Raw genomic sequence first — 12,052 nt, 5'->3', positions numbered from 1 at the left:
AAACTTACAAGCTTTTGTACAGCAAAGGAAATCATAAGCAAAACAAAAAGACAACCTACAGAATGGGAGAAAATATTTTCAAAAGATGAGACTGACAAGGGCTTAATTTCCAGATTATATAAACAGCTCTTACAACTTAATAACAAAAAACAACCCAATCCAAAAATGGGCAGAGGATCAAAACAAGCAATTCTCCAGTGAAGACATACAAATGGCAAACAGACATGAAAAAATGCTCAATATCGCTAATTATCACAGAAACGCAAATCAAAATTACAATGAAGTATCACCTCACACCAGTCAGAATGGCCATCATTCAAAAGTCCACAAACAATAAATGCTGGAGAGGCTGTGGAGAAAAGGGAACCCTCATACACTGTTGGTGGGAATGTAGTTTGGTACAGCCGTTATGGAAAACAGGATGGAGATTCCTCAAAATACTAAAAATAGACTTACCATATGATCTAGCAATACTACTCCTGGGCATATATCCAGAGAGAACCTTAATTCTAAAAGACACATGCACCCCAGTGTTCATAGCAGCACTATTTACAATAGCCAAGACATGGAAACAACCTAAATGTCCATCCACAGATGACTGGATAAAGAAGTTGTGGTATATTTATACAATAGAATACTACTCAGCCATTAAAAAGAATAAAATAATGCCATTTGGAGCAACATAGATGGACCCGGAGATCATCATTCTAAGTGGAGTAAGGCAGAAAGAGAAAGAAAAATACTATATGATATCACTTAGTATATGATATCACTTGTATGTGGAATCTAAAAAAAAAATGAACTTATTTACAAAACAGAAACAGACTCACAGACATAGAAAACAAACTCATCATTATCATGGGGGAAGGGGGTGGGAAGAGATAAATAGGGGCTTCGAGATTTGCAAATACTAACTAATACATATAAAATACATAAACAACAAGTTTATACTGTATAGTATAGGGAAATATATTCAATATCTTGTAGTAACTTATGGTTAAAAAGAATATGAAAACAAATGTATGTATGTTCCTATATGACTGATGTATTGTGCTGTACACCAGAAATTGACATAACATTGTAAACTGACTATACTTCAATAAAAATATATTTTAAAAAGTAAAATAAAATAAAAGGTAGTACTTGAAAGTCACCAGATTGGCAAAAATTAAGAAGTTATATATGAGAACTGACAGTAATATGAAGAAATAGAAATCTTTATGCATTGTTCATAGGACTATAAATTATAGCAGATATAATTTAGATCAATTTGGCAATTATTTGGTGAAAAATCTACATGCATATTTTACAGGACCCTGGAATTCTACTACTGAGTACATACTTTAGATAAACTGACAGAGGAACACAAAGAGTCAGAGGCATCTAGGATGATATTCACTGCAGCACTGTTTACAATATCCAAGAACAGGAAACAAGTATCCATTGATCAACAAATAAAGATATATGGGTAGAATATAATCCAGCAGTCAACAGGAATGAACCACATATGAATATGGATAGATCTGAAAAATAACACTGAGTGAAAAAAGAAATAGAAGGAGATGTACAGCACAGTATCTTTCATGTTAAAAAAGGAAAAAGATCTATACATAAAGACATCACTATAGACTGGGCATGGATACGTATATGTCTAAATAAATATATGGAAGACGGCTTGGAAGGATACACATCAAATACCGAAGAGTGGATAACTATGGGTAAAGAGAAGGGAACTGGAGCAGGAATAGCCTGAAGAGGAAAAAAACCAAATATAAAACCCAACATAAAAGAGGGTTCATGCATGGGCTGATTATGACAGAGGATCATAAACTTAGGAAGACTATCATAGCAATCAATTCCAGTGTTTCTGATGTCTAAGGTCAACATGAAACAAAACCACCCCATCCCCAAACACCATAAAAACATTTGCTTAAGGGAAATACCACGAAAGTAAAAGAGAAATGAACTGCTCACCTCCCTGTCACATGGCTTACCGGAGTACACAGCACATGAGTAGCAGATGCGTGGGGACATTAGCTGGATTTAGCATACTGGGTGTGTCTGACTTCATACAGGCCAGGAAGGCACGCATCCTTCTGTTCTTGTCCTCAACCGCTTTGCCTAGCCAGAGCTTCTTGAGGTTTGGGCAAGTCCATTCCCGAAATGTCAGTGCAGACACCAGCTCAGGGGTTTGAGGTGACTTCCCTTTATAGGCAGACCACTCCTTAAGGATCACTGAAGGAACTAGAAAATAGAAATTGAGGGAAAACAGGCTCTAGAGAATCTCTAAGCATTTCTGCAGCTGGCCACAACTGATACACGCCATCACATTTCAACATCTTTTTCTTTTCTGTCACTGTAATTTTGTATTATTAGCAGTAGTAACAGCAAGAGTAGTATTTATTAGGTGCTTGGTGTGTGTTAAGTACTTTACATATAAATGTAAATCTTAACTCCTCATAACAAACCTGAGAGAGAAGAATTATGACTATATTATCACAAAATGCAGTGCTCATTCTGCAGATTAAAAAAATCAGAGCTCAGTTGTCAGACAGTTCTGCTGTCACACAGTAGTCCCCCCCTTATTCTCAGGGGGTATCTTTGAAAATCCCCAGTGGATGCCTGAAACCATGGACGTACAGCGAATCCCATATATACTATGTTTTTTGATATACATACAGACTTATGATAAAGTTTAATTTATAAATTAGGCACAGTAAGAGATTAACAATAACTAATAATAAAATAGAACAATTATAACAATATATTGTAATAAAATTTATGTGAATGTGGTTTCTCTCTCTCAAAATCTCTTACTGTGCAAATTTAATGCCTTTTCCATTGTAACTGAGCACCTATGTACTGTGTCCATAACTTCTGCAGTTCAAGATGCAACAGTAAAACTAACACAAGTTTTTTTCCTTCTTCACACTTTCACAGACAGGAGACTCGTTATTACCATAGATCTTTCTGTTCTTATTGTATATCTTAGCAACCTCAGCACATGATTTTTTTTCTTCCCTTATTAAGTCGAGAACTTTCACCTTTTCACTTAAAGGAAGCACTTTACAGCTTCTCTTTGGCATATTAGAATTGCCAGCATCACTACTCTTGCACTTTGGGGCCATTATTAAATAAAATAAGCTGACTTTAACACAAACAGTGTGATACTGTGACAGTTGATCTGATAACCAATATGGCTATGAAGTGACTAATAGGCAGGATACTCTGAACAAAGGGATAATTCACATCCTGGGTGAGAGGGAGCAGGACAATGTGAGATTTCATCACACTACTCAGAATAGTGTGCAATCTAAAACTTATGTCATCTTTACTTCTGGAATTTTTCATTTAATATTTTTGGATCATGGTTGACCTCAGGTAACTGAAACCATGGAAAGTGAAATTAAGGATAAGGGAAGACTACTGTACTTTGAAACTCATTTCTTAAGTAGATGTACCAGGCTAGGCAAGGAAAGAAGCAAGGAAGAATTTCATGAATACCTGGCTTCATAACAGACTATAGGACATCCCTAAAGACTTAAAAGAATTTCACAAAATTCTCAAAAAACCAACATCTTTTAGATTTATAAAGGTGTAACAGACAAGGAGAATATGGCTTCTGTCTACTTCTAGTACACCTCAGACTGCTAAACTATGGCTTCTTTTACTTAAGACATTAGCATCTATTGTTACCCTGGAAGTCATCCCGGAGTCCTTACTGCCTTTCACCTCCTACATCAGGTTATCTCCAAGGTCCTGCTGATTCTACTGTCTTATCATCCCTTATGTCTGTTCTCTTTTCTTCATCACAACAAATATTGTCAAGGTTTAGATCTTATCATCTTTCACCTGGCAAGAGTCTCCAAACTGTTGTCCCTGCCTTCGTCCTGTCTGTGCCACCCTAACATCCATGCTCTACAACCACTGGAGTGCTTTTTTAAAAAGGCCCTTTTATTTTAATAACTATAGATTCACAGGGAATTGAAAAGACAGTAGACAGACGTCCTATGTGTCCTTTACCAGGTTTCTCTCAATGGTTATATCTAAAATAATTATACTATAGTATCAATGTTAGGAAATTAACATTGGTACAACTGTGTGTATAGTTCTGTATCATGTGGAGATTCATGTAATCACCTCCGCAATCAAGATACAGAATGATTCCATCACCACAAAGATGTCCCTTTTGCTACCCCGTTTACGGTCACACCTAACACCCTCCAGCACCATTCTTAATCCCTAGCAACTGTCTGCTCTCCATCTCCAAAATTTTGTCAATTTGAGAATGTTATATAAATTGAATCAGTATGTAACGTTTTGAGATTGGCATTTTCACTCAGCATAATGCCCTTGAGACCTATCCCTGTTGTTGCAGATAACAATATCTCATTCCTTTTTTGCTGAGTAGTATTCTATGGTGTAGAGGTACCATGGTTTACCTTTTGAAGGATATCTATCTTGTATCCAATTTGGGGCTCTTATGAATAAAGCTGCTATGATTATTCGTGTACAAGTTCCTGCATGAAAATAAGTCTTCATTTCTCTGGGATAAATGCCCCAAAAGGTAAGTGCCACACACTTATTCTTAGTCTATTTTTAGTATTAAAAGGAACTGCCAAATTATTTTCCAGAGTGGTGGTACCATGTTACATTCCCACCAACAAATTATGAGTGGTCCAGTCAGTCTTTCCACATCCAATCCAGCATGCGGTATTATCACCATTATTCATTTTAGCCACTCTCATAAGTATATAGTGATACTTCATTGTGGTTTTAATTTGCGTTTCTCTGTTGGCTAATGATATTGAACATTTTTTCTTGTGTTTATTTTTCATATGTATATCTTCTTCAGTGAAATGTCTGTGCATGTCTTTTACTGATTTTCTAATTGGATTGTTTTTATATTGTTCAGTTTTGAGAGTTCTTTATATATTTTAGATTCTAGGCTAAATGTGTGGTACTTGTTCACCTATGGATGTCCAACTGATCCAGTATCATTTGTTAAAAAGACTATCCCTCCTCCAATGAAGTGCTTCTGCAACTTTGTCAAAAATCAGTTGTCTGTACTGGAGTGGAGCTATTTCTGGGTTCCCTAGTCTGTTCCATTGGCCTATATGTCTATACCATTGCCAGTACCATGCAGTCTTAATTACTGTAGCTACACAATAAGTCTTGTAATCAAGTAGAGTGATTGCTCCCAATGTATTATTCCTTCTCAAAAATGTTTTAGCTATTCTAGTTCCTCTGTTTTTCTATATGAATATTGGAATAATCTTGTCTATATCTACACAGAATCCTGCTGGGATTAGAAAGGAACTATGCTAAACCTGTATACAGAAATACAACTAATTTCTATTGAATCAAACATAACAAACAAATTCCCAACAAACAAAAGTCCAGGATGAGATAGCTTGATAGAGAATTCTATCAAAAATTTAAAGGAGAGCTAACACCTATCTTCCTCAAGTGATTCCAAAAAAATCAAAGAGGAAGGAATGCCTTCAAACTCATTCCATATCAAACAAAAGTATCCTCCAGGAATGAAAACATCCTCAGATGAAGGAAAACTAGGATACTTTTTTTAAAAAGCAGAACTACCCTGAAAGAATGGCTAAAGGTACTTCTCTACACAGAAAGGAAATGATAAAAGAAGGAATCTTGTAACATCATGCAGGAGGAAAAACAATGGGAAAACAAAAATATGGGTAAAAACAACAGATTTTTCCTTCTTCTCTTGAGTTTTCTAAATTATGTTTCACAGTTGAAACAAAAACTACAACACTTTAATATGGCTCTCAATGTCTGTAGAGAAAATACTTAAGATAGCCATAGACGAAGGAAGGTAAAGAGATGCAGAAGAGGTCAGGTTCACTTCACTTGAACTGGTAAAACATCAGCACCAGTAGACTGTGATAAGTTATGTATATACGACATACTACCTAGTGTTATGAAATAGCTGAATATACTGAAATAGTTATACAAATAATATACTCAAAATGCTATACATACATAAAAATGGAATTCTAAAAAATGTTCATGTAGTCCACAGGAAGGGAAGAATAAGAAAAGAGAGATATGAAAAACAGAGAGAACAAACAGAAGTAAAATGACAAGCTTAAGTCCTAACATGTCAATAATTACATTAAATGTAAGTGCTCTAACTACACCAATTAAATACAGACATTGATAGACTGGATAAAAAACATGACCCAACTATATGCTTTCTACAAAAAAATTCACTTCAAATATAAATGATATTGGTAGGTTGGAAGGAAAAGAATAGAAAATAATATACCATGAAAACATCAATGAAAAGACAGAAAGAATGGCTATATTAATACCACATTAAGTTGACTTCAGAGCAAAGAAACTGCCTGGGACAGAGAGGGACATTATATAATAGTAAAAGAGTCAATCCAACAAGAAGACATAGCTATGCCAAACGTGTGTCATCAAATAACAGAGCCCCAAAATACATGATGCAACAACTGATAGAGATGAAATGAGAAACAGACAAATCCACACTTATAACTAGAGACTTCAATCCCCCTCTCAATAATGGTTAGATCAACTATACAGAAAATCAGCAAGAATATAGAACTCAACGACACCATCAACAAATAGTATCTAACTGACTCTTACAGAACATGCAACAAGAGCCCAACACATGTTCATTTCACATGGCCACAGAACATATGCCATGTTAGATCACATCCTGGGCCATAAAACACACCTCGAAAAATTTAAAAGAATTGAAACCATACAGAGTATATTCTCAGACCACTATGGAATCAAACAAGAAGTTAAAAACAAAAGGTAACAGAAAAATCTACAAATACATGGAAAATAACAAAGCACTTCTATATAATTAATGGGTCAAAAAGGAAATCTCAAGGTAAAGAAAGAAATATATGGAACTAAATGAAAATAAAAATACAGCATATTGAAATTTGTAAGATGGAACTAAATAATTGCTGAGAGGGAAATTTATAGCACTAAATGCTCACATTTAGGGAAGAGGAAAAGTCTTTAACTGATCATCTAAGCAGAGTAGGAGGAGAAAGCCAAACCTACAGCAAACCAAAGGAAGGAAATAATAATGATAAAATCAGAAATTAATGAAATTGAAAAAGGAAAACAATAGAGAAAAATTAATGAAATAAAAACTGGTTCTTTGAAAAGAACAATAAAATTGACAAAATTCTAGCAAGACAGCAAAGAAAAAGAGACTGAAAACACAAATTGCTAATATCAAGAATAAGACAAGGGTAGAGGCGCCAAGATGGCAGAGGAGAAGGAAGCTCTTAGCTCACCCTCTCCCGTGAATACACCAAGAGAGACATCCACGGACCCACCCATTCACTCAGAACACCTGCTGAACTTTGACAGAACATTGCCCACTTCAAAAGATAAAATTCCTCAAAAATCTGGCAGGAGGGAATAAAAAGAAAGAAATCAGTGCAGGACCTGTCCTATGCGGAAGGAGTGGCAAAAGAGGAATAGTGCTCTTACACTGGGACAACCTCTCTCCAATAGAGAAGTCAGCAGGGACGGAGGGGGAACCTCTGAGGCTCAGAGGAGTGCACAGCAACCACGTAGCCAAAAGGACTGAGAGAAACCAGCACAAAGGGTCCCTGTGATCCCCAGCCCTAGATGCGAGCTGGCAGGGGTAGGCCAGAACAGGCTGCCTGAGCCAGGCAGAGGGGCTGAGGCACACTGCATAGAGGCAGCCTCAGGGGGCAGGAGTGTTTTGTGGGCCATGGCTGTGAGTGTATACAGTACAGAACAGCCTGGGTCCCCCATAAAAAAGCAACACTGCTGGTGCATGTTGGGGGGAGGGGCACGATGCAGCTGGGTGGAAGCCTCTGTCTCTGCAGGCCTGCGGCACCATTACTGGTGTGTTCTCAGAAGAGCGGCAGGGCTCTGCCATAGCCACCATATCTGCTGGTGCATGGCTCCCAGGTGGAAGTGGGGTTGAAACCTGAATCTGTACGCAGGGACTCTGCAATGTAATAGGCGGGATGGAGATTTCTTTAAATCTCCAGGGAGAGGGGACTGATTTGCTCCATGAGTGCCTTTGTGGACCCGTGCCTCTAAGACAAATGAGCAAGGAGCAGAGTTCTCACACAGCAGGGACAAGTGCAGGTGCACAGTTTACAGCAGAACTGCATACCCTATGTGGACGGGGTACTGGGGATGGTGCTGACCCGGCAGCATGCCTGCACAATCACTGTGGGTCTAGGGGCTCTGTGATTGCTGGCCTTGTAGATAAATGAGTGGAGTCTGCACAGCGGGGTGAGTGCAGGAACCGCATTTTCAGCAGACTTGTGTACCGTTTGTGGACACGGTGTAGGAGATGGCACTGACCTGATAGCACACCATGCCACAACACCCAGATGTTGGCAGATCTGCAATGATACCTCTGAGGGCAGAGAACATGGGGGACACCAGAGCAGAGTATTGACATTTCCACAGCAAAAGGAGGGACAAGGGCAAAGTCAACAAAGAGTACTTGAAGAGCTCCAACCCCGCCTACCACGCACCACAGCTCAGAAACGGTATGCAAGCCTCCATTCCAATAAAACTGGAACAGAGCCAGCCCCTATCAGGGCTGTGACAACCACAGAACAAAAAGGAGGCCCTGCTCAACAACCAGGGCAGGGTCCGATCACTACAGCACTGGCCACACACCCAATCAAAGGGATAACAGCCAACACTCACAGAAGAAAGACGTAGCAAACATCCATACTAAAAACAGACCTCACAACAAAATTATTAGAGGCACACAGTCGACACAGGAACCCATCCTCTTTAAAGAAAAATAAAAAACAGCCCTTCGGGACCACAGTAGATAACTGATGCTCCATAGTGCCAGAGACATAAGTAAAATGAAGAAACAGAGGAAATACTTTCAATTAAAAGAACAAGCAAAATCCCCTGAAACAATGATCAGTGAAATACACCTCGATGGCCTATTAGATCATGACTTCAAAAAGGGAGTGATCAAAGCACTGAAGGAATTAAGAGACTATGAATAAACATGCAGAATACTATGAAAAGGAAATAGAAACTATAAAGAGGAGACAATTAAAAAGATAAAACTCAATTGCTGAGGTAAGAACCGAGCTAAAGGCAGTCAAAAGCAGACAAGATAATGCAGAGGAACAAATAAGTGACTTAGATGTCAGGATAACAGAAGTCACTCAATCAGAACAAAAGAGAGAAAAGCAAGTTAAAAACCAATGAAAGCAATATAAGGGACCTATGACATAATATAAAGCATGCTAACCTATGCATAATAGGGGCCTCAGAAGGAGAAGAAAGAGAAAAGGGGATTGAAAAGGTACTTGAAGAAATCATGACAGAAAACTTTCCAAACCTAAAGAAGGAAACAGATATCCAAGTACAGGAGGCACAGAGGGTCCCAAACAAGAAGAACCCAAATAAACCTACAGCAAGACATATTATAATCAAGATGGCCAAGTTTAAAGGTAAAGAAATGATTCTAAAAGCAGCAAGAAAAAAACAGAGTTAGTTGCAAGGGAACCCCAATAAGGTTTTCAGCTGATTTATCTACACAAACACTACAGGACAGAAGGGAGTGGCAAGATATATTCAAACTCCTAAAGGAGAAAAATCTGCAACCTAGAATATTCTATCCAGCAAAACTATCCTTTAGAATAGAAGGAGATGTAAAGAACTTCACAGACAAGCAAAAACTTGAAGAAAAATTCAGCAATACTAAACCTATGCTAAAAAAAATATTGAAAGTTCTTCTCTAAATAGAAAAGAAGCAGGATGCTATAGAAAGGAGAAAACCATAATTGGAAAGGCAATAACTACAATGAGTTGCAATAGAATAAACATGAAGATGTAAAAGAGGACATCAAAATTATTAAAGGTGGGAGAGGGGAGCAAGAAAACATAGATTTTTATGTTTTCTGTTCTTTTTAGGATGTGTTTGAGCTTATGTGGCTATCAGTTTTTAACAGATATAGTAATGGGTGAATATACTTGAAAAACAAGGTAACCAGAAATCAAAAGCATACAACAGAGTCACAAAACCCAAAAAGAAACCAAGATAATACAAAAGAAAATTATCAAACCACAAAAAGAAAAAGGAACAAAGAGGAAATACCAAATCAACTGGAAAAGTTAGTTCAAAATGGCAAAAACACACATCTCTCAATAATTACCATAAATGTCAATGGACTAAATGCTCCAATCAAAAGACAAAGAGTAGCAGACTGGATAATAAAACAAGAATGCTGCATAAGAGACCTAATTTAGGGTGAAGAACACACATAGATTGAAAGTGAGAGGATGGAAAAAGATGCAAATGGAAATGACAATAAAGCAGGTATAGCAATACTGATTTCACACAAAGTAGACTTTAAAACAAAGGCCATAAGGAAGGATAAAGAAAGACACTATATAATGATTACAGGAGTAATACAAGAGGAGGCTATTACCCTCGTTAACATATATGAACCCAATATAGGAGCACCTAAATACTAAAGCAAATACTAACAGACATACAGGGAGAAATTGATGGGAAGACAATTAATAGTAGAAGACTTTAATACCCCATTAACATCACTGGACAGATCTTCCAGACAGAAAATCAATAGGCAATGGAAAAACTAAATGACACAATAGAACAGTTGGGAGTTGGTTGATGTTTTTACGACATTACATCAACCCAAAACAGAATATACATTTTTTTTCAAGTGCGCATGGAACATTCTCTAGGATAGATCATATACTCGAACACAAAAGAAGCCTCAACAAGTTTAAGATAGAAATTATTTCAAGCATCTTTTCTGACCACAATGCCATGAAACTAGAAATCAACCACACAAAAACAAACAAGAAACAAATGCCAGCATGGAGATTAAACAACATGCTACTAAAAAACCAATGAGTCAATGAAATCAAAAGAAGAAATTAAAAAATACTTCGAGACAAATGACAATGAAAACACAACAATACAAAATCTATGGGATGCAGCAAAAGCAGTCCTAACAGTTCATAGTGACACAGGCCTTCCTCAAAAAACAAGAGCAATCTCAAGTAAACAACCTAAACTGTCACCTAAAAGAATTAAAAAAAGAAGAGTAAACAAAACCTAAAATCAGCAGAAGGAAGGAAATAGTAAAGAGCAGGGAGGAAATAAACATGAGATTAAAAAAAATAGGAAAAAAATCAATCAAACCAAGAGCTATTTTTCTGAAAGAGTAAATAAAATCGACAACCCTCTGGCCAGGCTCACCAAGAAGAAAAGAGAGAACACAAATACAATAAGAAAAAAATGGAGAAATTACAACCAATATCACAGAAATACAAAAAAACCCCATGAGAATACTATGAACAAATATATGGAAAGAAATTGGACAACCTAGAAGAAATGGAAAAGTTTCTGGAAACATACAGTCCACCAAGACTGAATCAAGAACAAACAGACCACTTGAATAGATTGATCATTAGAAATGACTAGAAAAAGGAATAAAAAAGCCTCCCTACAAACAATAGTCCAGGACCAGTTGGCTTCACTGGGGAATTCTACCCTACAAGGAAGAACTCATACAAATTCTTCTCAAATTCTTCCCAAAGATTGAAAAGGCGGGCATACTCCCAAACTCATTCTAGGAAGCCATTATTACCCTGATACCAAAACCAGACAAAGACACTACCAAAAAAAGAAGGCTATAGGCCAATAACATTGATAAATATAGATGCAAAAATCCACAACAAAATATTAGCAAACAGAATCCAACAGTACATAAAAAAGATCATATACCATAATCAAGTTTAGTTCATACCAGGGAAACAAGGATGGTTCAACATATGCACATCAATCAGTGTGATACACCACATCCACAAAAGAAAGGAAAAAAACCATATGACCATCTCAATAGATGCTGAAAAAGCATTTGATAAAACTCAACACCGATTTATGATAAAAACTCTTACCAAAGTAGGTATAGAGGGAACATATCGCAACATAATAAAAGCTATATATGACAAGCCTACAGCCAGCATAATACTC

The 12,052-nt window shown here is 37.1% G+C and overlaps 1 protein-coding gene across 2 annotated transcripts in view; it reads right to left on the bottom strand.

Annotated features, from left to right (window-relative positions):
• FAM120C (family with sequence similarity 120 member C) overlaps nt 1-12,052 on the bottom strand; it is a 96,682-nt gene that overhangs the window by 37,526 nt on the left and 47,104 nt on the right. For both annotated transcript variants that reach the window (XM_031445122.2, XM_064483123.1), the window contains exon 10: nt 1,995-2,244. In XM_031445122.2, coding sequence (XP_031300982.2) covers nt 1,995-2,244 — 250 coding nt within the window. The remainder of the gene's footprint in view (nt 1-1,994; nt 2,245-12,052) is intronic.

Source organism: Camelus dromedarius, chromosome X (assembly GCF_036321535.1).
Source record: "Camelus dromedarius isolate mCamDro1 chromosome X, mCamDro1.pat, whole genome shotgun sequence".
Classification (NCBI taxonomy): Eukaryota; Metazoa; Chordata; class Mammalia; order Artiodactyla; family Camelidae; genus Camelus; species Camelus dromedarius.
Note: the sequence above shows the minus strand (reverse complement) of the source record. Positions and strands in the feature narration are given on the sequence as shown.